We start from the raw sequence: 15940 nt of genomic DNA, 5'->3' as shown, positions 1-15940 counted from the left end.
CCCTGTCTGCAGGCTGAGGGGGAGGCAGAACCCCGTTTCCCCAGGCCTCTCGGGTTGACAGCTCTATGTTCACCTGTGCTGAGTCAATAACAGCCACAATCATGTTCAGCAGCTCCCCACTCCGCAAGGTCTCATCTGGAAACTGGAGGAAAAAGAGGGAAAGTAGGGCATAAGTCCAAAATGCACGCCTCAGCTTTCACCTCATAATTCATCGCCTCTCCCTACCACATGCTCAGGGGATGCTGGGCTAGCCAGACATGGGGTCCTAATATAAATCCCTAAACAAAGATCCAAGAGTTATGAAGCTGGGAATTTAATCCTTAAAGAACCCAAGTTTTTAAATCTGTGTGTGCACACAGTGTGTGTGTGTGTGCGCGCGCGCGCACGTGCCATGTGTAAGGAAAGGAATGAGGAGCCATCTAGAGACAAAGCTAGAGCTGAAAGGGACTGGACATGGTGGTTAGTTAGCTCTCTGTGGAGTGGTGACAGAATTAGCATTTGCATCTCTGGCAGCAAAGAAATCCAGTCTATACTAACTCTTGCCAAAGACGAGAAGGTGTAGAGAGTGTACATATTTGGGGAGTGTGCAGGGTATGGGGTAGGCAGGGTCCCTTCTGGAGAGGCCAGTTCACCAGGGAGGGAGCTGGGCATCTGCATCCCTCCTCCCTCCAGTTTTTGGCTGACATCACTCTTCCTCCTGTTATGCCCTGATTTCCCTGTTCCTGGTAACTTTCATCAAGAGGAGGAAGAGCTGATACCTCCTCCTATGTCCCAGTTCCTAGAGGAGACTCTTAGTGAACCAGGGAAATTAAAGGTGAGTCTCCACTACAGAGGCCCCGGTCTTTGAGAACCATTAGAGAGATTGGAGGGTGAGCCATCAGACGGCAAGAGGGCTTTGGATACGTGAACACGGATCTGGTCGGGGGCCCTGTCCTGGGTCCAGAGGATGGGGCCAAAGCACAGGAGACAAGTGTATAGGCCCAGACCCCAACTCACACAACAAGAATTCTGGGGGTTTTAGAGATTTTTCTAGTTGATAAAGAGAGGTAGAAGGAGGGGACGGCTGTGGTGTGGGAGCAAAGGGCCTACCGAGGCCAGCAGGGATGGGGAGAGGAGGGTCAGGGTCGTGTGCCATGAGATAATGCAGTCTCCCGTGAGCCCGCCGGCACTGCTGCCCCATCCCCGTGGATACAGATAGAGGTGCTGACCTCTGTGTAGATGGAGGGTGTGAGGTGGCACAGCAGTCGCACGTCGTCCTCCTGGCAGGCCTTCATGTCCATCATTAAGCAGGTGTGCAGGTCGCCCAGCTGGGTGGCCTGGGCAAATGACTCGTACAGGTTCATCTTCCCTGCGGCGGCTTTGCTGCAAGACCAGTTGGGCCTCAACCAGCAGCCTGACCCCAGCCCACAGTCTCAAACATCTCCTAAGTAGACCCTCACTCTAGAATCCCTTTGCTGCCCAAGATGCCCTGGGCTAATCTCTCTCATGGCCTCCCCACTGCCTCCCCCCCAAGGACTTGGTGATTATGGGAATTAGGAGACACTCTTCTTTCTCCCCATCTTTCCCCAGTGTTCCAGACAGGGCTCAAACCACAATTAGTGAAGAAGCTACTATCTGGTGACAGTAAAGAACAAGAGAGAGAGAGGGCTCAGGTCAGGTTAGAGAAAGCTTTCTCTCCTGCTCTTTGGGCTGTGAGCAATGAGGGCAATAACACATAGAGACCCCGAGACTCCTACCTCACACGATATACAAAAAACTTAACTCAAAATGGGTCACAGGCCTAAATGTAAGAACTGAAACTACACAACTCTTAGAAAAACACATAGGAGTAAAGCACAAGTGACAAAAGAAAAAATAAAGTGGACTTGATCAACATTTAAAACTTTTCTGTTTCAAAGGATACCATCAAGAAACTGAACAGACAACCCACGGAATGGGAGAAAATATTTGCGAACCATACATCTGATAAGGGACATGTATCCAGAATGTTTGAAGAACTCTTAAAAATCCACAAGAAAAAGACAAATACCCAATTAAAAAATAGAGATTCGAACAGAAATTTTTCCAAAGAAAATATGCAAATGGCCAATAAGCGCATGAAAAGATACTCAACATCATTAGCCATCAGGGAAATGCAAATCAAAACAATGATGAGATACCCCTTCATACCCATTAGGCTGGCTATAGTCAAAAGCCAACAAGTGTTGGGGCGCATGTGGAGAAATCAGAACGCTCACACTCTGCTGGTGGGAACATAAAATGGTCGCATCACTTTGGAAAACAGTTTGGCAGTTTCTCACAAATTTAAAAACAGTTACCATTGGACTCAAAAATTCTATATACTCAGGAAAATTGAAGACATCTGTCCATGCAAAAAGCTGTACATGAATGTTCACAGCAGCTCTATTCACAACAGACAAAAAAGTGGAAACAACCCAAATGTCCGTCAACAAGTGAATGGGTAAATAAATTGTGGTATATCCATACAGTGGATTATTTAGCCATAAGAAGGAATGAAGTACGGATACACACTACCAACAGGGATAAACCTTGAAAACGTTAGGCTAGGTGAAAAAAGCCAGTCATGAAAAATCAAACACTGTATGATTCCATTTATATGAACTATCCAGAATAAGTAAATCTATAGAAACAGAAAAGCAGATCAGTGTTGCATGGGCTGGGTGAAAGGGAGAATGGGAAAGTGACTGCTAATGGGTGTGGGGTTTCTTCTTGCGGTGATGACAACGTTCTAAATTAGTAGTAACAGTTGTGCATCTTTGTCAATATACTAAAAACCACTGAATTATACACGTTAAAGCTGTTATTAACACACACACACAGAAGGCCCTGGTGATGACAGCAAAGGGGGCGGGGACTCAGGTATGATAGGACAGAGGCTCTCCAGGATGCTTCCCAGCACCTTCTTAAACGTGGGGACCACACCCACCTGGCCCTTAGGTAGTAAAGCAGGTGGTAGCCAATCTTGGGCTGCTTCTGATACAGCTCAGAGAGAAGGTCCAGAAGCAGAGAGAAGCTGCTGTTGTCTTCCTGCATCTGGCATAGGTTCCTGGAGTGGGAGATGGGAGTACAGAGGACAGCTTTACCTGGGGGAGACTCTCCTATGGCACTTCAGGGGCCATGGCTGTCTGTGCCCACTGCATACCCCTCCTCCTGGAGAGGGAGCCCCATTACCCCAGGACAGAAGCATAAGTGTGCTGATAGGGAGGATGGATGGCAGGGCAGCATCTCCTACAGCTGGACCTAAACATGAGGTAGAGAGGCTTACCTAAATATTAGGTAGAGAGGCTTCCCCACAGATTCCTCCAGGGACCTACAAGAGAAGGGTGATATATGAGAGTCCATGTGAGGGGAGGAAGGGTGGCTTGCAGGCAGATATTATGGACAACCAGCTTGAGGCTAGATGCCAGCCTGCTCCTTTCCTAACCAACGTTAAACTTCCCACTGCCCCGGAGGCTTGCTTACAGAGAAATCAGGTTCCTAACACTGAGCCAAAATCTAGTTGTTGTCATTGCAAGTGAGATTCTTGCCCTTCAGGGCGGTTCCAGGCAAGGGTCCAATCCCACCTGAAGCAGCAAAGGCTGGGGCTGCTGGGTGCAGCAGCAGGAGCAGGACGCACAGGAGGGGTGCTAGGGCACTGCCCCAGTACGCTCGCTGTTTGGCAGGCAAAAAATAAATCCTCGTTTAAATGAATCAGTATGTGTGAGAATAAAAACAAGTGAAGAGATGATTTTTCCCAAGTCCTCAGCAAGGTGCCTCTAGGACTTGGGTCATCCTTCTAGCTCCCTGAGGCCGAGGGGTGGGGGTGGGGTGGGGGAGTAGTCAGGAAAGATGAGCCTTACTCCTCAGTGATCTCCTCGGGCAGCACCTCCCCTCGAAAGTGGCCCTTGAAGAGCTCCTGCAGGCAGGAAGCGAGGACAGACAGCTGCTCCGAGTCAAAGTCTTCCTGGGTGGTAAGACAAGGAGGGACTATCACCACCCAGGCCCAAGCCTCACTGCCCCCACTACCCAGAGCCTCTGAACTCATCGGCTTCTCCCTCCAGGATCAGCCGGCCCCTCCCCCATCCGAGGGGGACCCATCTAGAGTAGGGGAAGGAGGCAGTCAGATGCCTGCGGGGCTTTAAGCTGGGCTGCTTCCTCCCTTAGGGGGTGGGTTCCTCCTCACCTCCAGGACCTGGTCCACGATTTCCTGCATGACCTCACACTGGGCCTCTGTATCACTGCAGTGCAGAAGGGAGAGGAAATCTCAGGGACGTAAATGATAGCAGAGGGCAGGACACACACCCAGAACAGCGTGCTCAAGCACACTCCCATGCACAGAGAAAACAAAGGAGCTCTGTGGGAATCAGGCTGTGGCTGAGGAGGCCTCAGGGCAGAATCTGCTGCTCTCTGGGCAGAGGCCAAAGACACGGGAAATCCCCATAGTCCTGCGCTTCAGGTCTCAGAGGCTCTTCTACTCAGAACCTTGGAGTGAGAGCCTGGGATGCTGGGGAACATGGCTGCCCCCTCCCAGCCCACACCCTCCAACCCAAACTGCAGAAGGCATCTCCCACGCAGCTTCAACCACCTCTCCACACACCCCCACCACATCCCCTCCAAACCCACCACTCTGCCACCCCACTAAGCTCCAGGTAGAAGCCCAGGGCTGGACCTCCGGAGTTTGAGAGCAGGGCGGGCACCCACCTCCCCTTCTGAAGCTGGAGCACTTTGTCCCTCAGGGACTCATCCAGCTGGTCAAGGTAAGGGGTGATATCGACTGGCTCTTCCACCACTGTCTCCTTGATTGGGTGGAAGCGAAACTCTCTCTTCTTTCCTGAAGAGAGTGATTTAGGAAAGAATTCACTTGGCCCAGACACGAGAAGCAGAGACAGCCCCCTGAACAGTCTGGCCCTCCTGACATGCGCCTCGTGTGCACCGTTCACTCAGAGCTGTGAGTGCCTGAAGCACTTCCCTGAGCGTGTGCGTGTTCTAGCCTCAGGAAGCAAGAGAGGGCAGGGACCACTTCTCCTTTTTACCCTCCTGCTTCAGTGCCAAGTGCAGGGTTCTGCACCTTGGAGTCTCATCCAGGAATTCTGTTAACAAAACTAACTCAGAGGCAAAGATGACAGAGAGACTGCAGAGAGGCTGCTCCTGCCAACCAGTCCTCTCGGGATTGACACAAGCCTGAACTACCTCTGCTGCCAGCCTCACCTTTGCTGTTGAGATCCTCCTCATCATCACTAAAGGCTGCCTCTGCGTTGTCATAGCAACTCTCATCCTTGTCTGACATGTGGTTGTCCATCTCCATGGAAACTGGCTCCTCAATTTTGACTTGGGAGTAAAGAAAGACAAGGCATTATTTGATGGCCTCCTCTGTCCCATGCTCCTGGGAAAGGGAGACTAAAGGACAAGTGGGAGGAAAAGGAGTTCAGGACCTAAATGAAATATGAATTCTGGAAGGACAGGCATCTTGTCCTTAACCCTCCAGGGCTTTTGGTGGGGATTTTGCTAGGAATGAGAGCAGCACAGAACCTGCCTCCTCTATGCTCAGCTGAGGATCAGCGAGTAGATTAAGACCAGGTACAGTCCCAAGTGCTCTTTAATTTAAAACTAAGTTGGGAAGCTCTGCTTGGCTTAAGCCCTTACCCCAAAACAGAAAAGGAAGGGTGTGTGTGTGTGTGTGTATGTGTGTGTGTGTGTGTGTGCGTGCGTGCGTGCGTGTGCGTGCGTGTCTGGAACTGGAAGCAAGATTTGAGACCCAATATGACAGCCTCTCATCAGAGGCCAGGACCTGGGGCTGAGAAGAGAGAAGAGATGGGCAAAGCTTAAGTGAGATAAACACACATTCCATGAAGCCCTTCTACCTACTGAGGAGAGGTTAGTAAGAGAAAAAAATTGGAGTTAAGAGAGCAAGAGAGCTTAGTGAAAAGCAGATAAGATTAGATGGAGAGGGAGAACCAAGGAAGATGACACAAAAATGAATAAAAGAAAAAACTAGGGAAAGAAAAATTGAATGGGACAGTGTCACAGGGTAGAGCACTACACAGGGATGACATCCTAAACAAGGGCTCTAGTCTGAGCACCCTGGATGTCTCCATCCCTCTTTTGAAACAGGTGATGGAATGGATGGGTCTGTACCTTCCACAGGTGGGCTGGGAGAACTGCAGAACTCAGGAAACTTCTCCCTCAGCATGGCCCGCAGCTCCTTATCCAATTTAGGGTTGTCAAATAGGGGAGCCAAATGCCTAATGGGGAACATGAATGAAGGTCAATATCAGAGCGCCTCACTTCTAACGCAACATGGAGTTAAGCAAATAGGTTTAAGCCCAACTGGGACAATTGGGCCATACTCAGATCCTTAGGAAGGGTCACCAGGGCACAGGGAAGGCATTTGGTGCCCTCTGCAAGAGAGAAATTCCTCTAAGAGTCAAGAGGACATATGCCTAGCAGTCTGCGGTGGAGCCAGTACTTTTTATACCTCTTGAGGGAAAGGGTCAGCAGTGGTACAGCAGTATCTGGATGTGCCCGACCTAGTGAAAAATGAGACAACAACCCATTTCCCTGCCCCACAGACACATAAAGTCCTTACGCCAGGACCCGTTTCTCCACAATGTGATTGAGTGAGGAAAAGACACCCTGCCGCACATGGCCCTCCAATGGTGGATAGAAGTTGGGAATGATCTGGAAGGGAAGAAGAGGAGGAGCGAATGAGCACAGGACTTTCCATCCAGAGTGTTCTGCTGAACTAGATCTAAAAAGCTGCTTTGGTTTTAATCAGGAGACACTGGGAAGTATGGCTGCAGAAAGGACTGGAATGTTCCTGATTGTCCTGTGCTGCTAAAATGGGAAACTCTTACTCAACCTAGCTGCTCCTCAAGGAGACCAGATTTTACCTTGAGTCATCATCCTTGAAGCTGAGAAACCCAGTGGAGACATGGAAAGATTCAACTGGAGACAGTGGGAATGAGGAAAAGAAGCATTCACTAACTTGGGAGATAGGACCCATGGCCATGACCCACTTCTGCTCCCACAGTCAAGGGGCACTGGGAAGACCTATGCACTGACCTACAAGGTTAGAAGGGACACACACTTAACTCTGCTCAGGCAGCATGGGGAGGAAAAAAGGCCTATGGCACTTACACGGCACATGAAGTCCAGGAGTGTGGCAGTGATGGCTGGGTGGGGCTTCATAGAGTGATGCATGACCAGGATGGCTGGCTCTGGAGAATGTGGAATTAAAGGGTCCCCCCACATCAGACAGTCTATTTCCACCTCCATAAAATGAGGTATCAATATGTATGAATGGCTCCAGAGAAAGCTATGTCTATCCCCGCCCCCCTCGTCCTGCTGAGCAGACCCAAAAGCAGACAACCCCCAAAACAGCTCATAGCCCTCGTCTCCCTTCTTGTCCCCAGCATTCAGCTTGGAGGAGGGAGGTAGTAGGAGAAGAGAAGCAGGAGCTAGCACAGCCTCTTCCTCTGCCTGGGCCCTCCCCACTCAAGCCCAAGCCTAAGGCTATGGGGCGAAGGGGGTGGAATGATCGCTTAGCCTCATCAAAGCAATTTTCCTTTTAGGTCAAGGGAGCAGTGATGAGGAACAACGGAACTGCTCCCAGATAAGCTGCCTCCACACCACGCTGCCCTCAGATTTATGGCCGCTATCACTGAGACAAGGCAGCAGGGCTTGGGGGATGGGGAGTGCTGCTGCCTGGTCTTGGTCACATACCTATGTTCATAATGCTATCCTTGTCTGGGCTAAAGAACAGCCAGTCGTAAAACAAAGCCAGCTTGGCATTAGAGGCAGCGACGTTTGACTGGAAAAAAAAGAAGAAAAAAGAGGGCTAGTTTCATCAACCAGCTCCCTTTCCTTCAGAAGCTCAAGGCAGATTCCAGGGCCCACATGACTGCTCCATCCATGAAATACAGTTTCTAGTGAGACAGGGTAGAACCCCCCGCAGGGTTGAAGGCACCCAAATCTGTATATGAGTGTGAGTACCCTGTGGTCTCACCAACCAATGGCCTGGGTTCTCACGCATTCAGTAGAACACATCCTTGATCCCACAGGGAGAACAGCTGGGCCTAGCGGGGCGGTCCCCTGATCACCCCTGAGCTGAGACACTCAGACTAGCCCCGCAGCTGCCTGTGCTGAGCTCCCCAGGCACATTCCTGAAGGAAAGACCCTTAGGCATAGCTTGTTGTTATATCTGAATCAGCACATTCCAAGGACCCAGTCAGACGGGGGAGGGGGAACTCTGTCAGAAGAGGTCAGAGGGCGGCTAGATGCCAGAGAACAAGTTTCCCACCCCGGGCACAGGGAGGAAACGCTGGGAAGGAAATGGCTCCACTGCGGATTCACTATGTTTGGAGAAGGGAAGTATCCAGAGCTGATGCCAAAAGGCATGGAAGTGAGGGTCTAAGGAACACAAGACTTGAATCTGAGTCAGGAACAATTCAGAGGAATAATCACATGTGGTTTCTGGAAGCTGATAGGAAAGACAGGGATGCCTCCGAAACCCAGGCTTGGAGATTGGCAGTAAAGGTATAGACGAACCTGTTCAACCCTAAACCCACATGGGAAATAAAAAGTGTAAGTAAGCTTCTAGAGACACTAAGGGAGGCGGGGCAAAGGCTGAGACACTCAGGAAGAAGAGAGCGAAAGAAGGGTCCTTAGCGGTCGGGTGGCCCAGAGGGTCAGGAAGAAGCATGGAAGTGTGAGACACAAGGGAAAGAGGGGCCCTTCACCACCCAGCAGCCTCCACCCCATGCCCAGCCCCTCACCGTGCATGTAGTCAGAAGCCAGCCAATGATGGCCCACCGGGGCAAGATATCTGAACTCAGCACTTCATTAGAAGGGTGGACAACCCCACAGATGTAGCGAATGAGGTCACAGCGCAGAGACTGACTGTCTGGGGTTGACAGGTACTGGCGCTGGAACCAATCCTGGTATCGCTTTTGTTGACCAAACCGCACCTGGGGGAAGAGGACGTTAGAAAGAAAGCTGGGAAGGGAGGGTGGGGTCTCTGGACAGAGGGAAATGAGCACCATTCAACTCTAGGCTTGACCTAGACCTCAATTTCTTCCCACAACTTATTCATTAATTCGTATTGTCTCTCAAGTCTCCCTGCCTTTGGGAAGACATCCTGATTTAAATCTTCCTTGATTTAAAAAAAAAAATGTTGTCTCCGCAGCACTGACTGAAAGCTTCCTGAGGCTGAATGACCTAACAGGATCATTATCCAAAGCATACAGACTCTCCAAACCTTGCATCAAGTCCTTCCCCTAAACAGACTCTAAGTGGATACAAATAGCAACCCTAAGGGGAAAGATCTAGATTTCCTCTTCTATTCTCAATTCAACCAAAATAGAGAGCAGAAAGGTTAAAAAAAAAAAGCAAAAAAACACTAAACCAACACCGTCCAATAGAACTTTCTGCAATACAACTTTCTAGATGGTGGCTATTGAGCGCTTAAAATGTAGCTACTCCAACTGAGGTATTGAATTTTAAATTATATTTAATTTTAACTAATTTAAATTGCAACACGTGGCTAGTGGCTACCACATGCGACAGCCCAGATCTAGACAGTTCTCCTGTATGACTTGGGAAACCGTAAGTTGGCTAGAGCAGTGGTTCCCTAACACCAGACTGGCTGCAGAGGGATTGCTGCCTGGAAAGTCTGTTACAAATACAGATTCCACAAGTAGATTCTCTGGGAGAGTAAGACCCAGGAAGGTGTATTTTTTTTTTTTTTTTTTGCAGTACACGGGCCTCTCAATGCTGTGGCCTCTCCTGTTGCGGAGCACAGGCTCCGGACGCGCAGGCTCAGCGGCCATGGCTCACGGGCCCAGCCGCTCCGCAGCATGTCGGATCTTCCCGGACCGGGGCACGAACCCGTGTCCCCTGCATCGGCAGGCAGACTCTCAACCACTGCGCCACCAGGGAAGCCCAGGAAGATGTATTTTTAACATGCTCCTCAAGCAATGCTGCCATAATTCAGCCATGTTTGGAAACCAAAAGGCCGTAGCTCTCTTCCTGAGAGGTCATGGTTCACCCAGAGGAACCGTGAGTTTAATTTCCCAGAATGAGCCTCTCACTCTACCCTTTCATAGCACATTTCACACTTGTAAATTACATTATTTGTATACAAGTATTGGTTTAATAACTGCTGTAGGTAAACCGAAAGCTTCACAAGAACTGGAATTGTAAGCCTTGCTCAACACTGTATCCCCAGTTCTTAGCTCCATGCCCAATCACACACTTGACCACCCCTCCACCCGGCAGTAACCAAGCGTAAGACGTCTACAGGCTGAAGGAAGAAGCCTAGGCCAGCACCTGCAGCTTCTCTTCCTGCTGCAGTAGGTTAGCTTACCCGGGATGTCATGAAGAGGAGCTTAGTCTCCATGTCTGGGGTTAAACGACATGCTAGGAATTTTCGAGATGTTCTTGACTGAAGAAGCTGTAGGATACCTGAACCAAGGGTGCAAGGGAAGAGAAAAGAGAAGGCTGAGGACCAGAAGGAATAGAAAGCAGGTGGGCAACCTGAGCCAGGTACTGATGGCCAGTGGTCTTGCTCATGGGGAAATTCTAAGACATGACCAAGAGGTCGAGCACAGGTATAAGTTGGGGTTCTAACCAGCACCTGAATGATCTGCTCCAACCAACCACCATCCCCAGGACCAAGATATATTCATTCTTTTCTTCTACTGGCCATCCAGAGCCCCCTACTCACTTCACTCCAGGTGGCAACATGTGGGAAAGTTAGGGGAAAATACGGGGAGCCCTAGCCTCTCTTCCTGCTCCTGACCGTCCCATCACTGGGTCCTGGGATCAATGTGGGTTGTGGCATAAGCACGAGCTCTGGAGTCAGACAGACCTGGATCCAAATCCTGCCTCTGACACTTACTAGCTGTGTGGCCTTGGGCAAATTACTTAATCCCCTTGAACCTCATTTGCTTTACCTGTAAACATGGAAAGTAAAATATCCATCTTACAGGGGTGTCCTGAGGATTAAATGAGTTAACATACATGAGCCTAGCACACAGCAGGCACTCGAAACAACTCAATACACGTTCAGTATAAGAGCAGTACAACATAAGGTAAAACCAGGGCTTTCTTCTCCTTTCCTGACTACTGCACTAATGTTATGTGTGCACACGTACGCACACACACGTGCGTGCTGGACGCGGGGTGGGCGAAGCTGCACAGTCACTGTTTAGACCATGAGGACCCTGGGAAGGGGAAGGGAAATGTAAAGGGCCTTGCTGGCAGAGGCACACAGAGACTCTTTTCCTCCCCCAAAGAGGATTTTGGCCAAGCTGGATCCTTGGAATTCAGAGGCATGAGTGCTCCTGGGGAGAAGCCTTCGCTTACAGGACAAATTCCAGCCCCTCTGCTGACTCAGTCTCACAAGCTGACCTCTGACACCCCTGACAGACTCAGTGAAGCTGGAAACCGGTCATCAGCTCCCCTCTTGAGCCAAAGAGCTGCCGGGACAGGAGGAGGAGGATCACAGCTCTCTGTCTCACTTTCTCTTAAATGACAGCTGGAGCCTGCCGAGTAGGGGCTGTCTGGGAGGGAAGCACCTGAACTGCCTGTGTGCCCTGCCGTTCCTACACCCAGCTGTGCTTGGCAGAGACTGCCCAGTCCCAAGCTTCCTCAATCTGACTGCCAACGCTCTCCTATCCACCAACCTCTGCCCTCTCGACACCACCTCTCAAGGACAGGCTGCCCCAACCCTTGCTTACCTGTGAACTGAGGACTCAAGGCCTGAGGGTTATGGATAATATCTTTCCAAAGCAGTTCAAATTCTGGTATCCTGGCAACATTCTGAAGTAGTCTTACGAGGTCTCGACCAATCATCAAACATTCCATGAACTAGATGGGGGGGACGGCAGGAAACAGGAAAGAGAATAGAAACATGGATTGTTTACCTGTTGCAGGGAGGAAGGAACAACATGTTCTAGGCAGGGGAGGAAAGAGGGTCGAAGGGGTTATACGATTTTTTCTGGAACCAAGGGTTGGCTCCAAGCTGTTCAGGGGAAGACAGCTGAAGTGGGGGACTGATATCAAGGATGAGAGGTTACTGGAAACTGCGGAAGCCCTGCTGGTTTTCACATTAATCCGTTGCCCTCTCCTCCGAGAATTGTTTCACTCCAGGTCAAGGGATACTAAGACTCAAAAAGGCTAGGGCTGGCAAGTTGAACCCCAGAACTTGCTTGGTCCAACAGAACATTCCATGGTAATGGAAATGATTTCTATCTGTGCTGTCCAGAAGGATACCCATTAGCCACAGACGGCTAATGAGCACTTGAAATGTGGCTAATTCAACTAAGGAACTGAATTTAAAATTTTTACCTAATTTCAATTAATTTTTTTTTTTTAGGCCATGCTGTGTGGCATGCGGGATCTTAGTTCCCTGACCAGGGATTGAACTACGCCCCCTGCATTGGGAGAACAGAGTCTTAACCACTGGACCGCCAGGGAAGGCCCTAATTTCAATTCATTTTAATTTATATTGCCACATGTGGCTAGCGGCCACTGCATTAGACAGCTTAACTCTAGCATCTGTCTCCCTTGGGAGATCTGACAGTGGACAATTCTCAATCCCACGTGATCCTGGCAATTACCCAGGTGGGTAGGTGGGGGAGACAACCTAACAGTGGGAACACAAGACAGCTTCTGTCTGTGGTGTGCTGTGCAACAGTGTTCATGAAGCTGACCAGGAAAATCCCTCGGATGCCAGCGTAACCGGCAGCATTCCAGGAACCAGGGCTACTCCACACTAATTTCTCCATCCTTCTATCCTCATTTGCCTTAGAGTGATGAAAAAACAACCGACCTTGAGCCACCTCCATCTCTCCAACACAACACCTCTGACCCCAGGTCACCACACAGAACAGAAAGAGGTGTCCCATGCTGGGTTTCACTTCCCCACACTGTTTTTGTCCTCACCCGCTCCCGAAGCAGTGAGATGCAGAAGTCCACCTCCTTCTGCCGCAGGGCCTGCAGCTGGGCGGTCCCATGGTGGTCCACGATGAGGCGGAGGTATGTGTAAACAGCCATGGCAATGAGGATGCTGCTCTTCAATACCCATTCCCTGCAGGGAGGGAAGACACTGGCACCTGTACTCCGTCTAGACCCTCCCAATTCACCCCCACACTTGGCTCCAGTGCCTCACAGATGTTTGATGACTAACACTGGGAGTAAGTTTTTGGTTCCTTAATTGGCCACTCCTGCTGTCGTTAACTATCTTGGACTATTAACTGGCTACGGTAGGGACAACTTCCTCCCACTCTACCAAGTGCCCGATAAAGGTTAAGTGCTAAATAAAAGCAATCTCTCTACCACGTAAGAACTTAGCTTCCAGTAAAATAATTTTGTTTGTTGACTCCGTCACTCAAACATTAACTGAATGCCTATCGTGTGCCAAGCCCTGTCGAGGTACAAGGGACAGAGATAAGCCAGAGCTTCTGCCTGGCTCAGACTACAAAGAAAAAGGTTTGGAAGTGTCCCTCAGTCAGTGGTTCGTAAAGTGTGGCCCAAGGACCTCTGGGGATTACCAAGACCCTTTCAGGACCCTGGAGATTTCAGAACACACAGTGTCAGCTTGTCATTAGCAGCCCACCATGTCACAAACCTTCCCCTGGCTTGCTCTCTAGTCACTGATCCCACACTCCCAGTCAATGAGTCACCTGCCTTAAATCATAACCTGAAAAGAAGAACGAGATTTTGGATAGCAAACCTATTTTCCCGGGAGTTTTAGACGTTCCCTGAGGAAAGGGGGAAATGAAAGAGTTGTGCGTTCCCTGCTGCTTGAAAAGGGGTGTTAAGACACAGTGGGGAGATTACGAAGACTCCAATGCTGGCTCAAAGCACCAAAACTGGGGAGCTTTCTCCCCCAAGCAAGTAGTTTTTAAGGGCTTTGGCACCCCTGCTGGAAGACAGGGAACCAGAGGAAGAAGACAGGGAGTTTAATTAATCCAACCAGGCAACATCCTGATTCCGGAAAAGTGCTCAAGCCACCTAATTAAGAGACTCTGGCCTTTTCCTTCCACAGAATGAAAGCAGCAGCCAAGGACACAGGGATGGGTCTCCCTCCCACACCTGCTATCTTTTAATTCCATAGCCCTAGAAACACTTGGGAAGGAGTGACAGGGAAGGTGTGGAAGAGGACAGTTTTAAACTTCTAGGGACTCACTTGCATCAAAGGATGTGAGTTTTTTGGAGGGCAGGAGAAAAGGTAGGGCAGTTATCTGACACCTGTACACTAAGACTGCACTCTAACTGCCCAAATGAGTGGAATTCTGCTTTAAGGTATGGGAACAGGAGGTATCTGGCACCAGGGACAAAATGAGAAAAATCACTTTTTAGAAAGATTTGCTAGTGATGAATGTAACTGAATCCTGGGATGGGGTAATGAACAGAAAGAGAGATGAAAGTGAAACCCTCTGACCCAGGGCGTTAGGAAGGTACAGCGACCTAAGAGAAGCAGAGACCTGGTAAGAAACCACTAGGATCTCATGTGCTGTGTGCTGGTACCAAAGACGGAAGAAGTGCCGCCAGCCGCACCTGCAGCTGCGCATCCAGGCCCAGGGCACTAGGTGGCACTGCTCGGCAGACCTGGCCCAGCTTGCAAGCTCCGGCAGAGCACAGAACACAGCCACCTCTTTCACAAGTGTGAATAAGGGAGGAGGTCCATTCTTCTAAACCATCGGAAATATGGAGGTTATCAGCCCTCTCAATCACGTGACTACTCTGGTGTCCTCTCCCAGAATAGACTCTGAAATCAAGCAACAGGAAGACTGAGGCCACAGGACTCAGAGGTAGGCCTCACCCCCAAACAAGTTCATATATGGAACAGCCCTCATATTTTCTGGTCCTTTACTTTGATGGGGAAGGGAAAGAATCAGCTGGAAAGCCTCATGCCCTCTGCACCACTGGTCTCAGTGGCCTCCTCACTCCCACCACCGCCTGTGCCACTTCAACAAAAGGGGGGCATGGGTAGGATGGATAGTCTTGGAAGGGAGAAAAGGGGTACCTGCCAGGCCTGGGTGGCTGGCTGGCCCTACTCTGCTGAGCTCATTCTCCCCCACCTCCCCCCAAAAGATAAACATTCCATGGAGGTCTGGATCAAAAATAAACCCTTATCAGATGAAACGAGTTTTTCCTGGGCTCCGAGAGATTTTAGCAAAGACCTTCTTTCCCACTCCTTCATCCCTGAGCCATACCATGGCATTAATTCCTTCACTTGCCACAAATACACTGGTCTCTCCCTCCCCCACCTCATCCCCTCTAACCTAAGGTGTTCTTGGGCCACTAACAGTCCTCACACAACCCTTGCATCCCCATTCCCCACACTCACACCCACTGAGGCCATATCTGGCTCTTGCCCCACCCTTCACGATAGACTCTACCTCTGCTCCATCAGGATATCCAGAACACTCTCTGCCAACCAGATATTTTTTGCCGTAACATCCCCACCTGATCAAAGGGGGAGAAAACAGAGAATCAGAATGGCTCTGATTAGTGACTCAGCTAATCCAGTACACTTCTTCACCATCCTACTGGTCCATCCCTAACGGTTATCCCATCACTGATGTTCTGAGTGCTGGAAAGACTGTCTTCTGTTCTGTCACACTTTAAAGTTTCCCCCTTTGACTCCAGAGAGAAGGGAAGGCAAAGTTTGGGATTTTTCCAGAAACCAGAACTGCTACTTTTCCATAGACAGGGGGTTGGAATGGGAATACTTTGACCCCTGAAAGGGAATGTCTGGGAAGGAGATATGAAAAGCCCATGCTTGGAAAGAAAGGATGGTATTTCAGACAGGGCCTGAGAAGTGCAGGTGGCTAGCAAGAGCTGCGGTCCAGCCACTGGATGTCCCAAATCCTGTGTCAGGCTCATGACAGGCCAAGGGTTTCTTGCTTCCAGGTATCACCGTCTTGAGTGC

At 49.9% G+C, this 15940-nt stretch overlaps 1 protein-coding gene across 3 annotated transcripts in view; it reads right to left on the bottom strand.

Moving 5' to 3' along the window:
• The window catches only part of INTS3 (integrator complex subunit 3), a 39957-nt gene that overhangs the window by 5824 nt on the left and 18193 nt on the right, over positions 1 to 15940 (bottom strand). For all 3 annotated transcript variants that reach the window (XM_079911522.1, XM_079911523.1, XM_079911524.1), the window contains exons 6-22: positions 15408 to 15474; positions 12946 to 13090; positions 11739 to 11868; positions 10364 to 10461; positions 8775 to 8966; positions 7723 to 7810; positions 7138 to 7217; positions 6587 to 6678; positions 6136 to 6242; positions 5209 to 5328; positions 4702 to 4831; positions 4184 to 4238; positions 3861 to 3964; positions 3287 to 3331; positions 2948 to 3067; positions 1209 to 1362; positions 74 to 142 (exon numbers count right to left, since the gene is read on the bottom strand). In XM_079911522.1, coding sequence (XP_079767648.1) covers positions 74 to 142; positions 1209 to 1362; positions 2948 to 3067; positions 3287 to 3331; positions 3861 to 3964; positions 4184 to 4238; positions 4702 to 4831; positions 5209 to 5328; positions 6136 to 6242; positions 6587 to 6678; positions 7138 to 7217; positions 7723 to 7810; positions 8775 to 8966; positions 10364 to 10461; positions 11739 to 11868; positions 12946 to 13090; positions 15408 to 15474 — 1796 coding nt within the window. The remainder of the gene's footprint in view (positions 1 to 73; positions 143 to 1208; positions 1363 to 2947; positions 3068 to 3286; positions 3332 to 3860; positions 3965 to 4183; positions 4239 to 4701; positions 4832 to 5208; positions 5329 to 6135; positions 6243 to 6586; positions 6679 to 7137; positions 7218 to 7722; positions 7811 to 8774; positions 8967 to 10363; positions 10462 to 11738; positions 11869 to 12945; positions 13091 to 15407; positions 15475 to 15940) is intronic.

Source organism: Stenella coeruleoalba, assembly GCF_951394435.1.
Source record: "Stenella coeruleoalba genome assembly, chromosome: 1".
NCBI classification, from domain to species: Eukaryota; Metazoa; Chordata; class Mammalia; order Artiodactyla; family Delphinidae; genus Stenella; species Stenella coeruleoalba.
Note: the sequence above shows the minus strand (reverse complement) of the source record. Positions and strands in the feature narration are given on the sequence as shown.